The following is a 27,092-nucleotide window of genomic DNA, read 5'->3' as shown; positions in this document are numbered from 1 at the left end:
TTGAGCGAATAAAGATCTGTTGGCAAATTTGGCAGAACAGCCATTCGGTAACATGTCCTTCCTAGGAACCTTCTTGAGTGACATCATTTTAAAATTGTTTGCAGCATTTACAGCTGTCAGAGCAGAAAATCTCCTGTACGTGACAGCTGCAAGGAAAAAGCTATTTATTTTATATATGACACTACACATACCTCTCAGTGCTGAATTCGCCAGATAGGGATATGTAATGCAATGGATAAAAGACACTTCCTCAAGACTGCTCAGAATCAGATGTTTTCTGACAAGTATGGTCAGAGAAATTAACTCAATATACAGTGACAGACACATCACAGACACAGAAATAAAGTGCACAGTTAATTGCCTCTGACCAATTCCAATAGGATTCATCCAAAACACAGGAAATGAAGACATTCTGAAAAGTGTTACTGAGGTACAATAATAATTTGAGTGGTTTATAGGTGATGGTTGTATGTAGTATTCTGCTGTATGCTTGGTAAAATATATAAAACATAGCTCTTAATAAAATCTTATTAAAATAATAGGGTCACAAAAAAAGCTGTCCGATGGCTGTCAAATGGTTAAAAAAACAGAAAAAAACATACTCACTGTGCTGATACCCTGCTGCTGTCCTGATCCTCTCCACTTCCTGTTGTATCTCAACTCAGCAGGAAATGGCTATGAACGCCACTCAGCCAATCATTGTCTGAGGTGGGTCATTGTTGCAGTCAGTGAATGGCTGAATGCATTTCCAGCTGTATCAAGATATCAATAAAAAGTGGAACACAGGAAGGGCCTGGGCAGTTTCAGAGTGGCAATGGCTTGGTGACAAAAAAAGCTGTTGGATGGCCATCAAATGGTTAAGTAAACCTGAAACAAACATACTCACTGTGCTGATATCCCGCCACTGTCCAGATCCCTGTTGTTCTCCACTTCCTGTTGTATCTCGACGCAGCAGGAAATAGCCGTGAATGCCATTCAGCCAATCACTGTCTGAGATGGGTCATTGTTGTAGCCAGTGATTGGCTGGATTCATCGAGACATCAATAAAGTGGAGCACAGCAATGACCTGGGCAGTTTCAGAATGGCAATTGCAGGGAATCGGCAAGGTGTTTATTTCTTTTTAACCATTTGATTGCCATCCAGCTTCTTTGTACTGTAATATTCGTGATATTAGCCATCAGATTTATTTAGTCACCATAAATAATAAGGCAACTTAAAAGTATAAATAAAGATTCAAGCAATGATGTGGTTAATATATTATAAGAATTTTAATGTTTACTGTACTGTACATTTCACATGTTCCAAATAGTTATTTTCAGAAATACAAAGATTTGAAGCTGTGCAGGTCTAATTCAAACTTGACACACCTATCAAAACAATCACATGTCATGATGATTTGAATCACAGGCGGGATGACATCATTATTCCTACTGGTACTTTGTAAATACAATTAAAAATATGCTTCTTTGGTATATGGCATGTTCATGTCTTAGAATAACCTACAGAAGAATTGACACCTACACCTATTCAGTAATGGTTTTATGTTGCTTCCAATAAATTTTAGCACTGTGATAAAAATGGACAAAAAAAGTATTTATAATATTTATAGATATTCATATAAATCATTAATAAGGAGGGGCAATGCTCAAACGTTGCACATAATGAATGAAATATGTTATTTCTTGTAGTGATTTGGAGCATCTGCAAATGCAAATTTTAGTCTGTAGGCTTCAGCTAAGAGGACGCTGATATCTTCATTCCCCCATTGGACTGTTGGCAGATTCTGCAAAAGTATCAACAACCCCTGCAAAATATAAAAAAGGAAGATCTTTAAAGAAATGCATCTATAAAGCCTGGGTAATTCACACATACAGTATTCGTACCAAATTTCTTACATTAGATAAACAGCAGAAGAGATCCGATATTATTCGCTGCAAACCCTGTACTAATACCAAAATATAAATATCTACCTAAACCTAAAAAATATCACATATAAAAAATGTGGGGTTTTCTGGTACTTTTATATTGCTAACCCATCCTCAGGACAGGCCCCTTAATATCTGATCTGCAAGGGATCAACGCCCCCCCCCCCCCCCCCCCTCGTTAATCAGCTGTTCTGCAGTAGCTTTGGCCCCACAAGTTGGTTACTGCAGCACTGCCCCCATTCACTACTGTGGGGGTCGGTATTCAGTAACCAGCTCCATCCATAACACAATGGACAGAGCTGTATAAATCTGGTGCCACAGCTACTACAGACAGAACAGCTCATTAGTGGGGGGTGCAGGGTGTCGGACTTCCACTGATCAGATATTGGTAGCCTATTCTGAGGACTATGAATATAAAAGAAGTGGACATTCCCTTTAAGCGGTTTGGCAAGCTTAAAAATATATGTAAATGTTTTTAAATAACAAGATATAAAACTTTACTCATGCTCTTCAATTAACAAAAGGTGCCTAGGTATCTAGTCAGTCCCGATACCAAAGCTTTACTTCTGGCTTGTGCAGATACCATTTCCTGTCACAGCACGGGACCTGTACTGTGTGTGAAGCAGGCTTACTGACTGGCTCATTTCAACAGGTAAGTCAGTCCCCTTCTCAGTTCATACATGAGTTGTAATGAGATGGGGGCTTAGATATTGAAATTAACCAGTCAGCCAACCCCATTTTGGGCTAATATTTCTTCAATTGGCAGTTTTTGTGATACATGTAGTTTAAAACCAGTTTATGGCATTTTCAGACTATCCCTCCTGAGTTCCCTCAGCTGATGGCTCATGTAAAGCCTCATCTCTGATCTCCTGACCTCATAAACACTCTTTTAAGCCATATTCTTATTAGTTTGGTAAGCTTAGCTATGAGTGTTTATGAGGTTGGGAGATCAGGCTTTACATGAGCTGTCAATTGAGGGAATTCAGAGGGATAGTGTGCAAAACGTAAAAACACAAAATGCAATCGCACACTGCAACCAGCACTCTGCCCTGCCTTTATGCTGGATGTTGAATAAGGCATTGGTGTACATTTTGGCCAAAGCGTAATAAGCCACTCACCACGTCAAGGTCGCCTTCATGAGTGGTCCCTAACACTAGTTCCTACCTTTTATGGGCCATGACAGCCACATAAAGTCCTGGGAGCGCAGGTACAGCATGCACGCCAAGCACACTCTGCTTTTAACCCCGTCCGGTGCCATTACAGCTTTCATCGGATCCAGGGATGCAAGTACCAACATGCATGCTGAGCCCACTATATACTTCTCCTGGAGCCTAATGGCTACTGGTAGGTGCTATATAAGCAGACTCAGTTTTATACTGACTTTAAAACCAGCCTCCAGGGCAGACTAACTGGTCAGGTGTGCATGACTGCATGGAGATCGCCACGCCTCCATTATATACTACAAAGAAAAAATATGGGAGATTCTCTTTGTAGTATATAATGGAGGCGTGGCGATCTCCATGCAGTCATGCACACCTGTCCAGTTAATCTGCCCCCTGGAGGCTGGTTTTAAAGTCAGTATAAAACTGAGTCTACTTATATGGCACCTACCAGTAGCCATTAGGCTCCAGGAGAAGTATATAGTGGGCTCAGCATGCATGTTGGTACTTGCATCCCTGGATCCGATGAAAGCTGTAATGGCACCGGAGTGCTTGGCGTGCATGCTGTACCTGCGCTCCCTGGACTTTATGTGGCTGTCATGGCCCATAAAAGGTAGGAACTAGTGTTAGGGACCACTCATGAAGGCGACCTTGACGTGGTGAGTGGCTTATTACGCTTTGGCCAAAATGTACACCAATGCCTTATTCAACATCCAGCATAAAGGCAGGGCAGAGTGCTGGTTGCAGTGTGCGATTGCATTTTGTGTTTTTACGTTTGTATCTGTATCTCGCCATAGCAATCTGCACCTGCTAGGGGTTGAGCGGGCTGAATCTCCCATATTTTTTCTTTATAGTGTGCAAAAAGACTGCTTTTTAACCGGATGTATGAGGAAAAACTACTGAAAATTTGTAATAAAGACCAACTGAAAAAATATATTTTTAGCTAAATGAGTAAAATGCTATCATTAAAAAAATTGCCCATAAGGTGTCCGTAGCCTTTAAGATACTTTTTCTGACCTGAGGAACCCTTGTAATATAAGGAAAACCAAGTTAATGCATAAAATTGCATGAATGTAAAAGTAAAAATAATGTCTAAGATAAACAGTACAGCTTGTGGTCATGCAAAATACATAAACAGATTAGACAATGTTTAAACTGACTTATGTAAAAATAAATTCTACATATATCTGCATGACTATAGCAAATAGAAAGGCAACAAGATCCCATGGGACACAAACAGAGTAAGCATACACACATGTGATGACATGGTACACCTGCATGTTACACTAAATCTAGAACGTTCCAGATCAGCAGTTTTTCTACAACAGCCTATTGTCTGCTGAAAGATTTGCTGGACAAGCACCGGATGTAGTCTCCTAAATTATTTCTTCAAAAGATCCAATTCTGGGACTTCACATTAAGATGAATACAAATTTACAAGATTTCTATTAAAAATGCATTGTTCCCACTGAAAATGTGTAATTTCCCTACACTAGCAGAGATTAGGTAACCTATATTGTATGCTTTTATAGTTTCCAGTCTCACTATAATTTCAGTCTACTATTGAATGATTTCTAAAATCTATGCCCACTTTGCTAAAACCAGATAAGAAATAACTTTTCTCTTTTTTTCCAGAGTTTCGCTTTCATTCCATTTCACTTTATATTACTATGACCTCTATAGTTCTAGGGTTGAATGCAGTGCTCCGGCATTATGGTAACTTACTGACTAAGCTACACACTCAATTTCAAAATCTAATTTAGGGATCCAAGTTCAGTAGATAAAGGGTGAATGAAACTGTCAAGACCTCTGTTTTATAAAATGTTAAAGAGATGAAAATTCTATTTGTTTGACCTTTAAAGATAGTAAGGCAGGATCCTGAAAATAAAATCTGCTAAGTACATTTAGGTCTGCTTTTATGATCACCTCAATTATAGGCAGGACAAAAGACAAAGAAATCTCTTTGGCAGGACCTACTAACCTTTTTAAAGCAAAAATCAGATTGATATGTTAGCCTGGTCCACGCATAGCTTACTTGTGATTTCAGAAACATAACTACTAAAGAGGCTTCTTAGAACATGGATCAATGATCCACATCATGATGTCTCCTACGTATTATACTGTATCTCATATACACTGCTTTAGCCTTAAAAATACAAAGATGCTTCACTTCAAACAATAAATCCCTTGCATCACATGATAGCATTACAAATACCATGTTAAATGGGAGAATTTGGCTCATTTTGTGAGGCACAGAAACTATGCTATATATTATTTCCCATCCTTTTCCTGTCAGGACCTTATGCACTGGGCAGAATTTCTGTTATTCATTAATGCAAATTAGAAAAGTAACACATTAAATAGGTTGTCCAGCGATTAAAAAAAAGCTCCCCATGGTATAAAAAAACTAAATCAGTGAATACTAAATTTAGCATTGACCCACCTCAACCACTGATCCACCGATTAGCTGAGCTGGCATTTCCAGCTTGTCAAGCAGAACTTTTAAGTTGTAGTTGTACCCAGGGAGCCTGTCGGGATTTCATGCTTCCTGTAGTTCAGGCAACATGAAGCTCCTGACAGATTCACTTTAAGGCAAATATTAAAATGTGCTGATCTTTGCTACAATTCTAAAATGTGCTGATCTTCTAAAGGGAAAAAAAATAACTAGTAAGACTGTAGTCAGCTATCTGGACATGTCTGCTAGGTGAGTATAACCGGTTCATCTCGATGGACACAATATTTTGAGCGTCATTGAACTTTAAAAAAAACTTTTGATATGTCCTATTGACACATCAAATGTTTTGATCCGTCGTGGGTCTGAGCTCTGAGACCCCCATCAATCACATGAAAGAGTAGAGGGAAGTCCCGCATACTGCATTCTCTCTCCTTGCTGCAGGAGGCATGCACAATAGAAAGGCTATGGGCCTATCTCTATTCCATCTCCAGCAGCAAGCAGAGAGAGCAGGATACGTGATTCTCCCCCTCCTCATTCTAGCAATCAGTAGGGTGTCTCAGCACTCAGACCCCCCACTGATTAAAACCTTTTATATATCACAAGATTTATCAAAAGATTTTTAAAAGTTCAGTGACATGTTAAGTATTCTGTATTGCATTACTGAACATTACACTTTGCCTTTCTGTGTGTGAATTAGGGTTTATTCATTGAACCTCACAGGACTCTGAGGCACTGTAGGGGTTAACTCCCTTTTTGCTCTGTGTACAGGTGCTAGGCTGTGTGGTGCTGATTAGCCCTGTTATACAAACCACATTCCAAAAAAGTTGGGACACTATACAAATCGTGAATAAAAATTGAATGCAATGATGTGGAGGTGCCAACTTCTAATATTTTATTCAGAATAGAACATAAATCACAGAACAAAAGTTTAAACTGAGAAAATGTACCATTTTAAGGGAAAAATATGTTGAATCAGAATTTCATGGTGTCAACAAATCCCCAAAAAGTTGGGACAAGGCCATTTTCACCACTGTGTGGCATCTCCCCTTCTTCTTACAACACTCAACAGACGTCTGGGGACCGAGGAGACCAGTTTCTCAAGTTTAGAAATAGGAATGCTCTCCCATTCTTGTCTAATACAGGCCTCTAACTGTTCAATCGTCTTGGGCCTTCTTTGTTACACCTTCCTCTTTATGATGCGCCAAATGTTCTCTATAGGTGAAAGATCTGGACTGCAGACTGGCCATTTCAGTACCCGGATCCTTCTCCTACGCAGCCATGATGTTGTGATTGATGCAGAATGTGGTCTGGCATTATCTTGTTGAAAAATGCAGGGTCTTCCCTGAAAGAGATGAGATCTGGATGGGAGCATATGTTGTTCTAGAACCTGAATATATTTTTGTGCATTGATGGTGCCTTTCCAGACATGCAAGCTGCCCATGCCACACGCACTCATGCAACCCCATACCATCAGAGATGCAGGCTTCTGAACTGAGCGTTGATAACAACTTGGGTTGTACTTGTCCTCTTTGGTCCGGATGACACGGCGTCCCAGATTTCCAAAAAGAACTTTGAATCGTGACTCGTCTGACCACAGAACAGTCTTCCATTTTGCCACACTCCATTTTAAATGATCCCTCGCTCAGTGAAAACACCTGAGCTTGTGGATCTTGCTTAGAAATGGCTTCTTCTTTGCACTGTAGAGTTTCAGCTGGCAACGGCGGATGGCACGGTGGATTGTGTTCACTGACAATGGTTTCTGGAAGTATTCCTGAGCCCATTCTGTGATTTCCTTTACAGTAGCATTCCTGTTTCTGGTGCAGTGTCGTTTAAGGGCCCGGAGATCACAGGCATCCAGTATGGTTTTACGGCCTTGACCCTTACGCATAGAGATTGTTCCAGATTCTAAGACTATTCGGATGATGTTATGCACAGTTGATGATGATAGATGCAAAGTCTTTGCAATTTTTCGCTGGGTAACACCTTTCTGATATTGCTCCACTATCTTTCTGCGCAACATTGTGGGAATTGGTCATCCTCTACCCATCTTGGCTTCTGAGAGACACTGCCACTCTGAGAAGCTCTTTTTATAACCAATCATGTTGCCAATTGACCTAATTAGTGTTAATTGGTCTTCCAGCTCTTCGTTATGCTCAAATTTACTTTTTCCAGCCTCTTATTGCTACTTGTCCCAACTTTTTTGGGATTTGTTGACACCGTGAAAATATGAATCAACGTATTTTTCCTTTAAAATGATACATTTACTCGGATTAAACGTTTGATCTGTCATCTACGTTCTATTACAAATAAAATATTGATATTTGCCAACTCCACATCATTGCATTCAGTTTTTATTCACAATTTGTTTAGTGTCCCAACTTTTTGGGAATCCGGTTTGTATATGCTTGACTATGTGTCCCACCTCTTGGATGTGCAATAGGTCTCAATAGATCTGCCAGGTCACACTGCCTGCTGGAGCATATACTAGAGCTATAATATCAGAGTTTATTTTCTTATAACTCTGACAACTGCATAGTAGATCTGTCATATTCCATTCAGCCTTTTTCTTCCAGAACACAATAATTGTATGCCTTTTGTTGACACAAATTTCTTCATTTAGTCAAATGACACTTTAGAACTATCAGTTTGTATATCTCTGTACCCAGGGTGTCTGTCATCTAACCTACCCTGTGTCTGTGACTCAGGATGAGTGAATCGACTTCGTATGAAACATCCAAAGTCGATTCGCATAAAACTTTGTTCCAGTACTGTACGGAGGAGGAGCTCCGTACAGTATTAGAATGTATTGGCTCCGATGAGCCAAAGTTATTGCTCTGCGAAGTCTTGCGAGACTTCAGGCAATAACTTCATAAATTAATTTGTACTGTAAAAAAACATTTCCCGAACTACAGTACAATTCAATTTATGAAGTTATCACCCGAAGTCTCGCGAGACTTCGCGAAGCAAAAACTTTGGCTCATCGGAGCCTATACATTCTAATACTGTATGGAGCTCCTGCTCCGTACAGTATTAGAACAAAGTTTTATGAGAATCGACTTTGGATGTTTCAGCCAAAGTCGATTCGCTCATCCCTACATGTGACCTTGATCCTTGCCTATATTATGACCAAGTTCCATTTGCCCTGGCCCTGCACTGTCCTTGGATTTGCAAGTACTCTGTCTGCCAGACCTCATCTTGGTTCTGTCTGTTTGCTTTGTCTGTTCCTCTGGTGGTTTGCACTAGTGTCTCTGAACCTTCATAGGTTAGCTCCCAACTAACCCGGGACTACTCCAAGAGGTACCAGCATGTTGAAGCAAAGACCAAATGCCTAAATAGGGATTAAAGGCTGTAAACCAGGGGACTGCCAGGACAACACCCTCACGATAGTCCAAAGTCAAACCAGTCATGCACAGGCCACGGAATCATGAGCTACTCCTGCGGTATCTGGACTTCGTTTTTGCCCCCTGGATGTTTTGACAACTTCTTCACCCGATTCTGCTTTGTGTGAATTGACTACTGAAAAAACTATGTCTGAGCATCGGCTGGATTTTGTGTACCTGTTTTTTCTTTGCCTGAACTACTTTGCTGGGCTACTGTGCGTGTCTGCAATTTCTGGATTGTTTCGTGAAGTAACATTTTTTGCTACCAATAAGAATAGTATCTGTAACCCTGTATATGCTTCGAATTTGGGCCCTTAAGAGGGCCCTGTCTTTTCTCTTTGGGCTTTCTTTTGCAGAAAAGGGGGCCTTGAGATATAATCAGCCCTGCTATGTATGTTTAAATATGTGTCCCTGTGCAATAGGTCTCAACAGATCTGCCAGGTCACTCTGCCTTCTGGAGCATGTACTAGAGCTATAATCTGTCTCGGTACCCTGTCTGTGTGTCTGATTTAACAGGCATCTGTCAGCAGATTCGTACCTATGAAACTGGCTGACCTATTGCATGTGCACTTACCTAAAATATCTCGCTGAACCACATACTTCAGTGTCCAGCACGGGTGTAATACTTTAGAAGTCAGGGCTAGGCGTGATAATGTTTTTACTGCCTGGCCCTGTCAATCTCAAGAGAGCAGAACCTCTAGGTGTAATGGGAATGCCCCCTTTGCTCCTACTGGCTCATATGGATATATTAAAACTTTATTTTTATCACCAATGTGATGGGACTGACATAGATACATTCAACTGCCAAGCGCACATGCAACAATTCAGCCAGTTTCAGGTACAAATCTATTTACAGATGCCTGTGACCTTGATCTGTTGATAGGCCTGTATTTTGACCTACCATATTTTTCGCTTTATAAGACGCACCCCCCCCAAAGTGGGGGGAAATGTCTGTGCGTCCTATAAAACTAATACTAGTGAGCTCTTCCATTATGGAAGCACTCACTAGTATGTATTAGGAGCGGGGAGCGAAGTGCAGCAAGCGCAGTTAATATTTACCCTCCCTGGTTTGCGCCACGGCTCCTCTTCAGCTGTCGCGCTCCCATCTTTCTGGCTGGCGCTGCACTGTCCTGACCCCGTACAGCATCAGGACGTAGTGCGCGCACTATGACCTGACACTGCACACAGTCATGTGACAGTGCAGCGCAGGCCGGAAAGATGGGAGCGCGACAGCTGAAGAGGAGCCGCGGAGCAGGACAGGTAAGATGATTTTTTTTATTTTAGTCTGATCTGAGGTCTGATGGGCTATTCTGAGGTCTGGGGGTACTAATGGGCTAATCTGAGGTCTGGGGGTGCTGATGGGCTAATCTGAGGTCTGGGGGTGCTGATGGGCTAATCTGAGGTCTAGGGGTGCTGATGGGCTAATCTGAGGTCTGGGGGTACTGATGGGCTAATCTCAGGTCTGATTGGGGGTACTGATGGGCTAATCTCAGGTCTGATTGGGGGTACTGATGGGCTAATCTCAGGTCTGATTGGGGGTACTGATGGGCTAATCTCAGTTCTTTTAAGGCTCTGAGTGGGCTGATATGAGGTCTGATGAAAAATATTTTTTCTTATTTTTCTACTCTAAAATCTGGGGTGCGTTTTAGGGCTCTTTCACATCTGCGTTATAGTCTTCCGGCATAGAGTTCCGTCGTCGGGGCTCTATGCCGGAAGAATACTGATCAGGATTTTCCTAATGCATTCTGAATGGACAGTCCGTCCTTCAGGATGCATCAGGATGTCTTCCGTTCCGGAACGGAACGTTTTTTGGCCGCAGCAAATAGCGCAGCATGCTGCGCTTTTTGCTCCGGCCAAAAATCCGGAACACTTGCCGCAAGGCCAGATCCGGAATGAATGCCCATTGAAAGGCATTGATCCGGATCCGGCCTTAAGCTAAACGTCGTTTCGGCGCATTGCCGGATGCGACGTTTAGCTTTTTCTCAATGGTTACCATGGCTGCCGGGACGCTAAAGTCCCGGCAGCCATGGTAAAGTGCAGTGGGGAGCGGGGAGCAGCACACTTACCGTCTGTGCGGCTCCCGGGGCGCTCCTGAGTGACGTCAGGGCGCCCCAAGCGCATGGATCACGTGATCGCATGGACACGTCATCCATGCGCATGGGGCGCTCTGATGTCATTCTGGAGCGCCCCGGGAGCCGCACGGATGGTAAGTATGCTGCTCCCTCGCTCCCCGCTACTACTATGGCAACCAGGACTTTAATAGCGTCCTGGGTGCCATAGTAACACTGAAAGCATTTTGAAGACGGATCCGTCTTCAAATGCTTTCAGTACACTTGCGTTTTTCCGGATCCGGCGTGTAATTCCGGCAAGTGGAGTACACGCCGGATCCGGACAACGCAAGTGTGAAAGAGGCCTTATAAAGCGAAAAATACGGTAGTTTTGTCTGCCCTGACCCTGAACTGTCCTTGGATTTGCAAATACTTTGTTTGCCTGACCTCAGCTTGGTTCTTAGAGCGGTGAAGGAAAACATATCCCAGACCAGCGCTTTCCAAATAATGCTTCTTTTATTCAGGTAAATCAAGTAACAAGATAAGGAGTCCAAATTACGCGTTTCAGGGACCTGGACAGTATCTGAGAAAGGGACAGGCCACTGAAATGCATCTATGGACTCTTTATCGTGTTACTTGTTTTACCTGATTAAAAGGAGCATTATTTGGAAAGCACTGGTTAAGAATCCTTTTCCCATCACCACTCCATGTGTCAGAACGCCAATACCCATTATTGCCTTGACATTGAACTTCATGACCAAGCATGTCCATCTACAACCTGCACACTGTTTCAATGCCTATTACAGTTGTTCTAGCTTATCACAACATAGGGTGAGCTGCAAATTGTGTTTACCACTGTCTCCCATAATACTCAGGCGTCACTCTGTACAGCGGTCTGTGCCTTTTTCTTCTCACTATAGTGCTTTGCCTGATCCTTTGCACTGGTGTCTCTGCCCTCCGTAGGCCAGCTGCTAACTACGCCAGCACTATTCCAAGAAGTAGTGGCCTGGTGGCTCCCTTGCAGCGATGACCAGATCCTTGTTTAGGGGTTAATGGGGGAAAACCAGGGAACAGTCAGGATAATGCCCTCAGGAATAGCCCAAAGCCAAACCAGTTAGTTGGCACAGTGGTTCCACAGTAGTTCCATTGTCCGTAACACAGAATAAATGCTAAAATATTTCAGTACTATATAAAGGCAACAAATGGCAATGTGCATCTTCTGATGCAATTTAATTCTATATCAGAGTTTATTTTCTTATAACTCTGACAACTGCATAGTAGATCTGTCATATTCCATTCTGCCTTTTTCTTCCAGAACACAATAATTGTATGCCTTTTGTTGACACAAGTTTTTTCATTTAGTCAAATGACAATTTAGAACTATCAGTTAATTAATAACTACACCATCTCATACTGTTCCAGCAAGTACATCTTGGCTTGATGCTGACATATGACTCTGCCAGATCATGTATGGTCAAAAATCTGATAGCAATTAAATACCAAGGGAGACATTTATGCCAGTTTGGTAGCATTAAATTGTTGCACATGCGAATTTTGGCTCCCCACGCCACTTTCAAAAGTGGAGTGAGAAGTTGGTCTGTTTCTGAAAATAGATTACTTTTAAGATGATGATGTGTGACAGTAGTAAATGTCGCAGCCAGTTGTAAAGTATGTCAGGTAACCCCCCTAGCTTACAATCACTTTTTGTGCACCAAAATTATAAAACCTGTATGCCTGCTGATAAACGAGAAACCAAAGGCAGCTTTAATAGTGGTAGAAAAAAATGTGCAATCGATAAATGCCCCCCCAAATCTATAAATAACTGGGAAAACTCATTTCTAGACATAAATATGTGCATGTAAGAAGCAAAATGTCAAGGCATTCATCTTCTCTCTCTTTGTAGTACTATGGGTAGAGTGGGAGAGAAAAGAACTGAAATACTCTGCCCTAGAATAAAGTCAGTGTGCAGCGTGTATGGAGGCACAGAGTGATATCACAGAAGAAACAATCACACATGAGATCTGAGACATACAGAGATACAGTTGGAGACGCACACACACATTAGGTAAATATGAGCCAGACATGACTTTTTCAGCAGCATCTAAAGTGTATAAAGGTCACAAGACTCTCCCCCAAAGGCAGATTTTGGAGGAAAGAAGGATCAGTCAGTCATGTTGAATTTCCACAGTTCAAGTTCATGGATGACAGAAGTGTTAAGCAACCACTAGATGAGTCTCGAAAGGATTTATGCCCCTCTACCCATTGAAAATGCATGCTTTGACAAGCATGCATATGGATGAGGAGTCGGAAGGAATAGCTGTTGGGAAAATAATCATTCATCTAACAGCTACTGTGTACATACTTTATAGGAATCTAGCTTTACAGGTACATCAGTACTTGGCTTCTTACAAGACAGAGCTCCGATAACAGTCCTGTACCTGTGTTCATCACAGGACCGGGGCAGACACTAATCCACTGGAAAGTTCTCATTGAATAAATGACTGCGACTGCAAGCAGAGATCTTAAAAGCATACTGGAAGATTTTCACTATACCAAGAATCACCTGTATTTGCTAAAACCAGAATACCCCTATAACAGTATGATGCATTCTGAAAGATAGATTATATTTTTCTTTTCTGACAAACCCATTTTTCAAGGATCATAAAAAAAATCAAATGGCAAATTAAATGTTTTGTACCTGTTTTAGCAATATTATAGCAGTAACGTCCAGAATAAGAAGTATATTTATAAGTCCATGATAAATGGAACTGAAAAGTCCTAACAAATGTAAGAAGGAAATGTGCTCAGAACAGTTACTACATACTAACTAGCAAGGGGCTGTAACGAAGACAGCATCTCCCAAGTATCAAAAACTGATGTGTAGTTGGAGAAGTGAACTGGGGCAGGTGTCCTGGGTGCTGGTTGCTATGTGGATGCCATGAAGCCAATGTGGTGCCACCAGGGTTTTTAAATACAGGTTGAGGGCAGAGAACTGAACTATTGTCCTGGGTTAAGAAAAGCCTAGCTAAGGCTCATCTTAGAAGGTCTTCTGTCCAGCATGTTATTTATTAGGGCAGGCACTGAGTGTATGTGGCCACTTGGGAAGCATGTGCACCTTGATTAAGTCAAGTGGGTCCCGGCATCTTTTCAGGTTTGCCTTGAATATTGCAGCTAAAGCCAATCTGTACCATTTTGTATTTTCCAAATTAGACATTTAAACAGCATTTATGTAACATCTTAATCTGTTAAGGTTTGCTGGACAAGCACTCGCTGCAGTACAAAAAGTGGCCAGTCCTAGGATCTTAGTACTGTCCCATCATCATCTATGCGGAGAGAACGCGATAGGAAAATAAACTAAAATGTCTGTAAATGAAGCAAAAATATACTTTTGCGAGAAAAACAAAAACTGTTATACACTGTCTGTGATTCTATTTTCTATAAACTGTTAACAGCCATGCCACTTATGTCAGCCTTACGCCTTTATTAACAGCAGGAGTTTGGAAGCAACTTTGGATGTGAAACAAGTGATGCAGGAATGGAAAACCTCCAGCGGTGACTGATAATGATGCAGGAATGAAGTTGGTACAAAATCTTAGAATACAGAGACTATGTATAATATACTGGCCTACATTCTTATGGCTAATCACATGTAGACATTGAAAATTACACTGGTTTAACAAATATTATCCCAACAAAACATCACAAACAGTAATTAGTTGAATATTTTGCATAAATACTACATATTAAATGATGCTTGACCTATGTCCATCATACCCCAAAATATACTGTACTTAGCGTATTGTTCTTCCATACTGCATATAAAAACACAAACATAATACATCCAAAATATTAATGGGCTGCTAATTTCCAGGCTGGCTGATATTCAGTAGATGTAAACCACAAGCAATATGGACAATCACAATACATTAGTAAGTTCCTTGTATTAACTTTCTCTACATAATAAGTGTCATTTGCTGTCATATGTTTAATGCGGTACACTAAAAATAAAGGAGATATGTGAATACTCTGCAGGATTTATAAAGAGTGACGTGCTATAAGCTAAGGCAAAGAGATTTGATGGAACATGGAAGATATACATTTATGAATATAGGTCTCCAAACTTTACAATCCTCTCTCTAGAAGTTAAGTCCTCCACCAATTGAATCTCACCAGAGACTTCCCCTATAATGTAAAACTCAATTTTCAATGTCCTCCAAATGCAAACTAGGGTGCTACCTTTCCATAAAACCCTCTTACAAGTATTAGAATAGATGTATTATATTCTGATCATGGTAGCCATCAGTTTAATACTGCAGTCATATAATTAGCAGGACATAATGAATAGGTACCATCCTGACCACCATCAATGAATGTATCAAAGTACTCGTAACAATCAGGACAAGCTGACGAACAACCACACAGGCACTCTTCATGATGCCATTTACTAGCTACTATTAAGCCGGTATGAACCAATTAGTATTAATTAGTATTTTATTGTCTGCTTTTACATAGTGAATTTTTTGAGCATACAGTATATCTTGTGACTCCACTATGTGTCTTTATTTAGTTTATTGTATAAAAATCCATCAGTTACTTAATTAATGGCACATTTAGAAATCTTTTATTTTAAAACAATGTGTTTTTTTGTGTGTGTTTTTTTAACGAAGTCAATCACTTATGCATGTATTCTTCTAATACACGTTTTTATAGGGATGCCAATATTACTAGTCGCACCCACGAGAAGTCGGCTTGGCACATTATTATTTTATTTAAAGCATTATTATAGGGGGTCCAATAACCTGAAATGTATTGTCTATAAGAAATAAAAGGATTATTCCAGCTATAGTCTTACTGCTGGTTGACTGTTACTACAATACAAAGAGGTAGATTTATCATCTCCCAGCACTAGTTTTGTGGCAAAAAAAGAGTCAAACACAAGGGACGCAAATGGCGTTTCTGTGGGGTGTGGGCAGTGCCAGCTGGCTCGACACATTTATCTTATTTTGCTCCTGCTTTCAGGCCCAAATGAAGACAGAAACCTACAGCAGCTTTGTATAATGTGCTTAATATATGACGTCATAAAATAGGCGCATGCTCCAGCAATGAAGAAGATATCCAAGACCAGCATAAACCACCAGTCTTTGATAAATCTCCCCCAAAGAAAGTACTCTTGGCTTATTCTTTATTCCATTGTTGCTACTTTAGAGACTATAGTGCCTCCAATTGTCTTAAGCTACCCACAGACAACAGATCACAGATCGTTTACTTTGGAACGGCAGGACTTATGAGCATCCCTCTTCTAGAGGATACTTTTATATGCTGATAGGCAATTGCAGATGTGTTACACCCTTGTCAAATTTAAACCAGTATGTACTTCCAGCCATGTTTACACACATGGTGAGTTTGAAGACAATAAAGAAATTTTATAGTTGAACTTTCTTGTAAGATGTCTATGAGCACTTACTCAACACTTAAAGGGAACCTGTCACCAGTTTTATGGTGTCCTAACTAAGGGCAACATAAATAAGTGACTGATTCGCTTAGCAAAATGCTGGGTCACTTTCTTTAATTGACCCAGTCAATCTGCCAACATCTTGTATTGAAAAGCTCCAGCTGATAATGATGAGTCCTGAATATTCATGAGCTCCTGACTCTCCCCGCCCACCTGCTGCTGAATGACAGTTTGTTTCCATATGAATCAGCAGCAGGTGGGCAGGGGAGTGGCTATAGCTCTGAATTAAATATACGCTGGACTCAATGACATCACGCTGGACTCCAATCAGCTCATTAGCATGCAGCATCTTTATGTGTATATTATGAGGTAACCATCTGTCACACCAGTAAGTGAATACATCTAAGGCACTTTTTAGTAGTTAATGATTGTATATAATTAGTTATATTATAATCAAATATCCACACATGACAGGTTCCCTTTAAAGGGTTAGCCCATCATTTAGAAATGAAACTCGAAAGAAGTTTGCAGGGTTATTAAACACTGTAATAATAGAACAATAATGCTACATAAACCTGCAGGATTACATTTTCTAGCCACACTGTTGCCCTCTTGTCAGTGCAGTAATAGTGGATTGTCTTTTGCAGCAGCTCATGTGAGTAGCAGAATACAACTGCCATGTTGCATTGATGACATGTTCCAGGCTGTTCTTCTGCTGTATTCCCTTACAATATTTCATACTGTGCTCCTAAACACTGAACCTCTCATATTAGTTCCCAGTTAAAGCCTCCTATAACCCTTAATTCTGGAACTGAGCATGCTGGACCAGCAAGCTGAAGCTGAACTATGCAGGTTGTAACGCCAGAAAATGAGCCATAAACATCAGCAAACTACTGAAAAGATTTAAAGCGTACCTCACTTAAAAAAAAAAAACCTCTGCATTAATAAGTTGTACAGTGTCTGTACATAAATAACACTATTTTGGGCCAGTATAGTACTTGTATCTCATTTTTTATATCAGTTTTCCTCTGTGCATGCTAAATGTCTAGTTTAAAGTTCCCCCAGAGATGGTGGATGGAGCCTAGTTTCCATCCACTGCACACAGAAAGTAGAGGACAGCCTGTTTCCTAACCTTCTCTTTCCAACTGAGAAGCAGCCCCGGGATCATGAAGGACATTACAGAGATGTACTGACCTGTATGGTTGTGAATAAAGCACTTAGGAAGTTTAGATAAACCCATGTAGCTGCAGCAGTCTGTTAGTCTATGTGTGTCTCACTCAGCAACTCCCCTCTCTATAGACTTGTATAACATGTGTTATATGATCTTTCTGTGAGCTGCTCTTGTCCTGGATGGGTTTAAGGCATTTTTAAAATTGAAAATAAATTAGGCAGTGGGTGGGTGGGACAAAGGAAAACAGGTATACAAGTGAGAACTAGAAATTTTTCACTGATAATACATTATAAAGTTTCTTGTGGTCACTTGTACTATTGACATATTGATTTATGCAATGTTGTGTGACAAGTAAGTGACATTTAATCACTATATACTGAGGAATTTTACGTTATACTACATACTTTCAAGTTTTGTATTTCGGAATATACTTTGAAAAGGAACTAGTTGGAGGGTCATGATTCCTAAAATGTCAGTGGCTGAAAAAGGTACATTAAACCTTAAAATTGTCCTTACAGAATAGTGACTTAAAGAATTTATCATCAGAATAGTTTTGGTCAACCTGAAACAAAGTGCCCAAACTGCCTTGTAAAGATGTGCATGACACTCTGGGGTCTACTAGGACGGTATTCAACACCTTTCAAGATCTTTAACGCAAAGAAAGCATTAGTAATGTCAAGTGACAGTGCCATAGATGGCTATTTGCAAGTGGATGGTTTCCGATAACAAACATGATCTGCCATTTTGAGTGGTTTGCCTGAATCAAATTGCAAAAGCTTTGGATTCACTTGAATCTGAAATTTTGAGATGTGTTTTATTTATTGGGATGATAGTTTAGTGTTTATAATATCTCACAGCAATTCAAGATATTGAAGAATGTATATCTGTAAATGAGCTAAAAAATACATTTCTAGTGTCAAAGCTGTATGCAACAAAATGATGTCAGAAGATGTAAAACCACATTATCCACGGACTGGCTCATTCATATATAATATCATCTATTCTTTAAAATTATATTGATTCCTTTATGCATCAGTAGAGCAAAGTCTTGCTATACATACAAAAGAAAAAAACGTTATGAAATCTGTGAAAACATGCTGAAAAACACCCACTTAAGATGGCCTACAGAAAACAGGTGATATGATAGGAAAAAAAATAATAATCTCCTACATTGAGCATTTCATATTTAATAGAAGCTATTGCAAATTATACTCAATTTTTGTTGCTAAGCTACAATAGGATACGAGAAGCACAATCCCGATGTCCTTAAACGTAAATCCCCCGCTGCGTAACATATATAAATCTTGACAAAGAATAAATCACATTAGAAGAATCAACATAAAAAAACTGTTACTAAGACTTTTCAACTCCAAGTCCAAATCCTCTGAAATGTGTCCTTTGATGGCTTACCATCAGAAACCTATTCATTACTAAAACATCCTTCTCACTTGATTGCCATCATGACTCATTACACTGCTAAACGTGAAGACGCAAACTAATTTGTGCAGATGTGATTGGAAAGTGTATTAGACCAATTAACCTGAATCTCCCTTGTTTGCATGTACAACTTAATGGCTATTGTTTTATCTCTCCTCTATGCAGTTATGAGAGAATAATGAATAATTGTGGCTAAATGAGACTCTTATCTATGTCATTAGTGAGCTTGAGGTATCGGAATACAAATGTATACATAGCAGGGACGGTTCATATATGTGATTATGGGTAGATTTTTATCAGAAGTACTGTAATATCTTTCTGGGATAGAATAGTAATAATATGAAAGAAACTGAGGAATATAGGGAAACTAACTTTGTATTTCTCATCATAAGAGATTTTTAAATCACATGTAGCTTTAAAGGCTACGACAACTTTCCAATATTTTTATTTTTTTTACGTTTCCATTACACCTAGAGGCTCTGCTATTTCCACAACTGCTGTGCCCTCAACACTTTGATTGATAGGGACAAGCATGATGATGATTACGCTGCTTGGCCCTGTCAATCAAAGGATGTGCCAGTTGCAGAGAGGGCCGAGCCTCTAGGAGTAACAGCAACACCCCCATGCTCCTAGAGGCTCATTTGCATATATTAAAACAATGTTTCTCATCAATGCGGGCACATATGAACATGGGACCAACACAGATGCCTTCAGCTACCAAGTGCACATGCAACAGGATAGCAAGTTTCATAGGTGCAACAAGTTTACAATTTTACATTTTTATTTGGGGTTTGGCCCCAATTATAGAGACGACTTTCTACATACACTATATCATACACTTTTACAGGGATTGTTTTAGTTGATTAATAGTATTGCTAAAATATATCCCTAGTGGTCTACAGTGGTTTAACAGTTGATACCTAATACCTCTTGTGGTCTAAGGTAAAGTAGGAGCATTGATATACACTATACATTTAGGTTATGGGTTGCTACCTAATATCCCTGGATGTCTACAGTTAGTGGTTAACAATCATTTATTTAATTATGGTATATATTATTATATTTTTAAGGGTGATGCAGGGGTTAGCCATGGTCTTGGGCAGGAAAGTATACCTATTATATAATTTAATAAAAACATCCGGAATTCTCATAAAGGTTAGGGCTCTGCTCTGATAAAAAGATCCTAATCGCTTGCTTTCCATTCACATATTTGAAGTGTAACATGTTACAAATCTGTATTCCTCCAGCTGCCAGAGGAAGCATTACACTACATAGTTCTTTATAGATGTACACCTCTCCTGGAGCTCAATAATAAACTCATAGGGAGTAGTCGTACACAACAAACACTGCCAAACTGGACGATTTTAGCAGGTTTGGATGGCGTCCTTTGTGTATGGTGGCGTGCAGATTACTCCCCAACAAATGATGTTGGAGCCATTTGTTCTCAGGAAAGAATAGCAGGTGTTCACCATTAATTGGATTTATTCCTGACCTGCCTAGGATTGGGGGCTTCAAGCACTAGAAAACCCTCTTGCTTCAAAAAAGCAAAAGTTAGCCAACTAAGAGATGCCATGGGCCTAACTAACTGGTATAAAGTCCTTAAAAATAAAAACACAGCCACAAAATTAGATATTTTTAAAGGCATCCTAAACTGTAATTGGGAGAGGTACATACCTTATGGGAATAAAAGTGTAAGGAACAAGAACAAAAACAATGTAGATAAATAGAATTGTAAAGATAGCAATAAATGACAAAAAAGAAAGCATTTAAATGGGCATTCCCATCACAGACAATGGGGGCATATCGCTAGGATATGCCCCCATTGTCTGATAGGTGCGGGTCCCACCTCTGAGACCCGCACCTACAATGAGAACGGAGCAGGGAAATTAACGAAGGGCTCACTGCGCATGCGCAACCGCCCTCCATTAATTTCTATGGGGTCTACCACGGTCTGCTCCCATTTACTTCTATGGGTGCAGCGATTGGACAGACCCTGGGAAATCTGGGGTCCTCCAGCCTCAGCTCTCCACGCTTCATTTTCATTGTAGGTGTGGGTACCAGAGGTAGGACCCGCACCTATCAGACAATGGGGGCATATCCTAGCAAAAAAAGAATATGTAAAAGACAAATAAAAGCAGCCAAACTAGAGACAGAGAGATTAATTGCCAAAGAGAGTAAAACTAACCCTAAAATGTCCTTCAATTATATAAATGGTAAAAAGTATAAATCTGAAGGTGTTGGCCTTTTACAGAGTGATGAGGAGAAAGCAAAGCTATTAAATATTTTTTTCTCCACTGTATTTACTGAGGAAAATAAATTGGCAGATAAAATGCAGAATGTAAAAGTAAATTCCCCATTAAAAGTGACCTGTCTGACCAAGGAAGAAGTACAGCGACATCTTAAAAAGATGAAAAGAGACAAACCGCCGAGTTCTAAGAGAATTAAGTAATTTTATAGGCAGACCCTTATTTCTGTTATTTAAAGGAAACTAGTCATCACTTTCTAAACCTATTTATCCACTCACTTTTCTAAAAATACTTGATTTAATACATGATATTAAAATCAATTCTGAACAAACTATCAGTTCAGAGAAAAACCTAAAATAAATGTTCCTGCCATATATGTAAATGAACTTTAGATGAGTCCTGTCTCCTTCATGCTTCAGAGATAAGTCCAGCGTTCTGCCCCGCATCTACTCCTTGCTCCCCAACGGCACAAAGCTAAAGCGCCGTAATCTCGCAATGTGCGAGATAGCGCATGCACAGTTCGTTCCCTGAGGCTGTTGCCAGCATAGGGAAGGAACACTATGCCAACACTGCGCATGCGCTAGCTTGCGAATTGCGAAATTACGGCGCTCTAGCTTTGTGAGGTTGGGGAGCAAGGAGGAGATTCGGAGGATGCGGGGCGGTGCTGGGCTCCTTCACAGTGGGTGTGGCTGGCCTCTGGAAACATTAGTAACAGCTCCTTGGGCTTCTTACTTTCCTCATTTACAAAATAAAAGCACAGAGACCTACAGGGAATGGATATTGCGGATGTGCTAGCGGCGATCCAGCAGCCAATGTCCTCAGCTCTATACCCAAAATCCAGGTGACAGGTTCCCTTTAAGGACGCTATATTGACAGGGAGTGTTTCACAGGATTGGCGCATAGCAAATGTGGTGCAAATATTCAAAAATGGTCCAAAAACAGAGCCTGGAAACTATAGGCCAGTAAGTTTAACATCTGTCGTGGAGAAACTGTTTGAAGGTTTTCTAATAGATGCTATCTTGGAGTATATCAGCATGGCTTCATGAGGGATCGGTCATGTCAAAGTAATTAACACGGAAGAGCACAGTATACTGCCACAGATGGATCTGGATACATTGGAGGCTTGGGCAGAGAAGTGGCATGAGGATTAACACTGACAAATGTAAGGTTATACACATGGGAAAGAATAATGCAAGTCACCAGTACATACTAAATAGTAAAGCCCTGGGTAACACTGACATGGAAAAGGACTTAAGAATTTTAGTGGACAGCAAACCAAGCTGCAAAAACCAGTGTCAGGCAGCTGCTGCCAAGGCCAATAAGATAATGGGTTGCATCAAAAGGGGCATGGATGCCTGTGATGAGAACATAGTCCTGCCACTTTAGAAATCACTAGTCAGACCACACATGGAGTATGGTGTACAGTTCTCGGCTCCTGTGAAGAAGGCAGAAATAGCCAAGCTGGAGAGGGTTCAGAGAAGGGCAACTAAAGTAATAACTGGAGTGGGTGGACTACAGTACCCAGAGATGATGAAAATCAGGGTTATTCACTTTAGAAAAAAAAGACGACTAAGAAGCAATCTAATAAGTATGTATAAATATATCAGGGGTCAGTACAGAGATCTCTACCATCATCTACAGTTGCGAGAAAAAGTATGTGAACCCTTTGGAATGATATGGATTTCTGAACAAATTGGTCATAAAATGTGATCTGATCTTCATCTAAGTTACAACAATTGACAATCACAGTCTGCTTAAACTAATAACACACAAATAATTAAATGTTACTATGTTTTTATTGAACACACCATGTAAACATTTACAGTGCAGGTGGACCCCTAGACTAATGACATCTCCAAGAGCTAATTGGAGTGAGGTGTCAGCCAACTGGAGTCCAATCAATGAGATGAGATTGGAGGTGTTTGTTACAGCTGCCCTGCCCTATAAAAAACACACACCAATTCTGGCTTTGCTTTTCACAAGAAGCATTGCCTAATGTGAATGATGCCTCGCACAAAAGAGCTCTCAGAAGACCTACGATTTAGATTTGTTGACTTTCATAAAGCTGGAAAGGGTTATAAAAGTATCTCCAAAAGCCTTGCTGTTCATCAGTCCACGGTAAGACATATTGTCTATAAATGGAGAAAGTTCAGCACTGCTGCTACTCTCCTTAGGAGTGGCCGTCCTGTAAAGATGACTGCAAGAGCACAGTGCAGACTGCTCAATGAGGTGAAGAATCCTAGAGTGTCAGCTAAAGACTTACAAAAGTCGCTGGCATATGCTAACATCCCTGCTAGCAAATCTACAATATGTAAAACATTAAACAAGAATGGGTTTCATGGAAGGATACCACAGAGGAAGCCACTTCTGTCCCAAAAAAAACATTGCTGCACGCTTACAGTTTGCACAAGAGCACCTGGGTGTTCCACAGCAGTACTGGCAAAATATTCTGTGGACAGATGAAACCAAAGTTGAGTTGTTTGAAAGAAACACACAACACTATGTGTGGAGAAAAAGAAGCACAGCACACAAACATCAAAACCTCATCCCAACTGTGAAGTATGGTGGTGGGGGCATCATGGTTTGGGCTGCTTTGCTGCCTCAGGGCCTGGACGGATTGCCATCAAAGGAAAAATGAATTCACAAGTTTATCAAGACATTTTGCAGGAGAACTTAAGGCTATCTGTCCACCAGCTGAAGCTGAACAGAAGATGGATGTTGCAACAGGACAATGACCCAAAGCATAGAAGTAAATCAACAACAGAATGGCTTAAACCAGTGGTCCCAACCTTTTTTGCACCAAGGACCAGTTTCATGTAAGACAATTTTTCCAGGGACCGGGTGGGGTAGGGGGGTTCTGGGGCGGGGCTTAGGGGGTGAGCGGTGTTTATGGGGGTGCTGGTCGGCGCTGACTGATTCACACGCACGACAAAACACAAGGTGCATATTAATATATATAACACTATATAACAATTACATTTATTATTTAAATGTGACTCCCAAAAAAAAGTATTGCAACACCAATTCGATACCATGAAAACAAAAAATACTCACACGTTAACCACATGTTGCATGGGGTTAACGTGTGAGTATTTTTTTATTTTTACTTTTTGCAAAGTATCAATTGCCTATTATGTGAGGAGGTACTTGATGGGGTCACTTACTATTAGGCCGAATGCACACGGCCGTTGTTCACGGCCGTGAGCGGTCCGTGGAACCGCGGCCTGGATTCCTCCTGAGAGCAGGAGCGCACGGCGTCATTGGTTGCTATGACGCTGTGCGCTCCCTGCTGCCGCCGCAATACAGTAACACACTGGTATGATCTATACCAGTGTGTTACTGTACTGTGGCGGCAGCAGGGAGCGCACGGCGTCATAGCAACCAATGACGCCGTGCGCTCCTGCTCTCAGGAGGAATCCAGGCCGCGGTTCCACGGACCGCTCACGGCCGTGAACAACAGCCGTGTGCATTCGGCCTTAATGTGAAGCAAATAGAAGTCTAAATTGATAAAGCCTTGTGCCTCATATTAATAGTAACACCAGCAAGTACTTCCTGACATAATGGACATTGAGCAGCATGGGGTTAATGTGTAGGCTGGTGTTGGGTACCACAGTATGATAAGGTTACTGGCTATTAATGTGAGGCACATGGAGTCTAAATTGATGAAACCATGTGCCACATATTAATAGCAACCTCGTCAAGTACCCCGCTTAACATAATGGACAACATGGGGTTAATGGTATCAGGTACATGCTGTTAAAATGAGGCACATTGTTTTATCAATTTGGACATGCATGTGCCTCACATTAATAGTAAGAAACCTCATTATGTGTACCTCATATTAATGGTAAACCTAATGTTGCCCATTATTTGATGATGTGCTTGGGGGCCACATACTTTTAATCTGCGGTACATGGGGGTACTAATGTAATAACACCATGTACATCAGATGAATAATAGGTGACCCCATCTGTGGGACAGTGTGTGGGTACCTGTGCTTTCCAGATCACTAATGGCTAGGGACTGATCTGAGAACACAAGAGTCAGGAGGAGGAGGCTGCCGAGCACACTAGCTGAGACGGTGCAGCGGTAAACTCTCTCCCGTCCCTCCTCCTACTTTAATATTAGACATATTCATTGGTGGCAGTGGTGCGGCGCCTCAGAGCCCGCTCATTGTATTGGGCTCTGCAGCAGCCGCCTCATGGGAGGGAGGGATTCCCTCCCTCCGTCTCCATTGATGTTGGCAACATGTACGCGTCGGCGCACATGCGCTCCTCTCTCCTCTGTGGCCCGGCAACATATCTCCCAGGGCCCGGTCCTGGTTGGGGACCGCTGGCTTAAACAGAAGAAAATACGCCTTCTGAAGTGGCCCAGTCAGAGTCCTTACCTCAACCCGATTGAGATGCTGTGGCATGACCTCAATAAAGCGATTCACACCAGACATCCCAAGAATATTGCTGAACTGAAACAGTTCTGTAAAGAGGAATGGTCAAGAATTACTCCTGACTGTTGTGCACGTCTGATCTGCAACTACAAGAAACGTTTGGTTGAAGTTATTTATGCCAAAGGAGGTTCAATCAGTTATTAAATCCAAGGGTTCACATACTTTTTCCACCTGCACTGTGAATGTTTACATGGTGTGTTCAATAAAAACATGGTAACATTTAATTCTTTGTGTGTTATTCGTTTAAGCAGACTGTGATTGTCTATTGTTGTAACTTAAAATGTGATCTGATCTTCATCTATGACCAATTTGTTCAGAAATCCATATCATTCCAAAGGGTTCACATACTTTTTCTTGCAACTGTATTTATTCCCAGGACTGTAATGAAGGGACATCCTCGGCGTCTGGAGGAAAGAAGGTTTGTACACAAACTTAGAAGAGGATTCTTTACGGTAAGAGCAGTGAGATTATGGAACTCTCTGCCTGAGGAGGTGGTGATGAAGAGGTCACTAAAAGAGTTCAAGAGGGGCCTGGATGTATTTCTGGAGGGTAATAATATTACAGGTTCTGGTTAATAAAGATCCAGGGAGTTATTCTGATTGCAGGATAACAGGCTGAACTGGCTGGACAGATGTCTTTTTTCAGCCTTATAAACTATGTTACTATGCTAAGTTTCATTTATTTTATTTTTTTACAGAATCTGTATTTTATTATCAACAGAAGAAAGGGATTCATAAAACGAGTACTAAGCCGTTTGGGGTGCTGTACCTTTGGCCATATTTCCCTTTAACCATGCTTCTAGAAGACAATGAAGAGATTCATCATCTAACTGACCATGCTCTTATTAAAAAACAGTTGTGTATAATGCCAGTATACAATAAGCTGCATTACTACCAAATTTACAATCTATGTGATAAAGCCTGGAAATTTGGTCCGGAATACACTGTGTAGCATTGATCCAGAGTTTGTGTGGCTGCAAGTGGAGTCCCTACAAATTTGTACAACAGAGCAATAAGCCTTTTCAGGTGCCAAAGTATGATGCCTCTGCACTGCCCCATATTTTGGATATATTCTCCCATACATGTAATAGTTATGTGTTTATAATAGGACATCCAATTAAAGGGGTGGTGCCATGTAACACATTTTACATTTTTCAAACCGGCACCTGGCTCTGAATACTTTTGTAATTGAATATAAATAAAAATGTAGCATAGCCACTGAGCTATTCAATAAAATGTATCTGTATGTCGCCACCTGCTGTTTGTTCTTTCCCCTAATTCTTGTCCATCTGAGGTGGTTGCAGGTCCTCAGTTTAAATCCTAACCACCTCCTATCCGCCCATAGACTAAAAACGTCCGGGAGGTGGTTCTATAT

General features: G+C 40.8%; 1 protein-coding gene across 1 annotated transcript in view; it reads right to left on the bottom strand.

Annotated features, from left to right (window-relative positions):
• Positions 1-1,244: 1,244 nt before the first annotated feature.
• The window catches only part of TBC1D22A (TBC1 domain family member 22A), a 620,637-nt gene continuing 594,789 nt past the window's right edge, over positions 1,245-27,092 (bottom strand). The window contains exon 13 of the mRNA XM_044280236.1: positions 1,245-1,804. Coding sequence (XP_044136171.1) covers positions 1,676-1,804 — 129 coding nt within the window. The 3' untranslated portion in view covers positions 1,245-1,675. The remainder of the gene's footprint in view (positions 1,805-27,092) is intronic.

Source organism: Bufo gargarizans, chromosome 2 (assembly GCF_014858855.1).
Source record: "Bufo gargarizans isolate SCDJY-AF-19 chromosome 2, ASM1485885v1, whole genome shotgun sequence".
NCBI classification, from domain to species: domain Eukaryota; kingdom Metazoa; phylum Chordata; class Amphibia; order Anura; family Bufonidae; genus Bufo; species Bufo gargarizans.
Note: the sequence above shows the minus strand (reverse complement) of the source record. Positions and strands in the feature narration are given on the sequence as shown.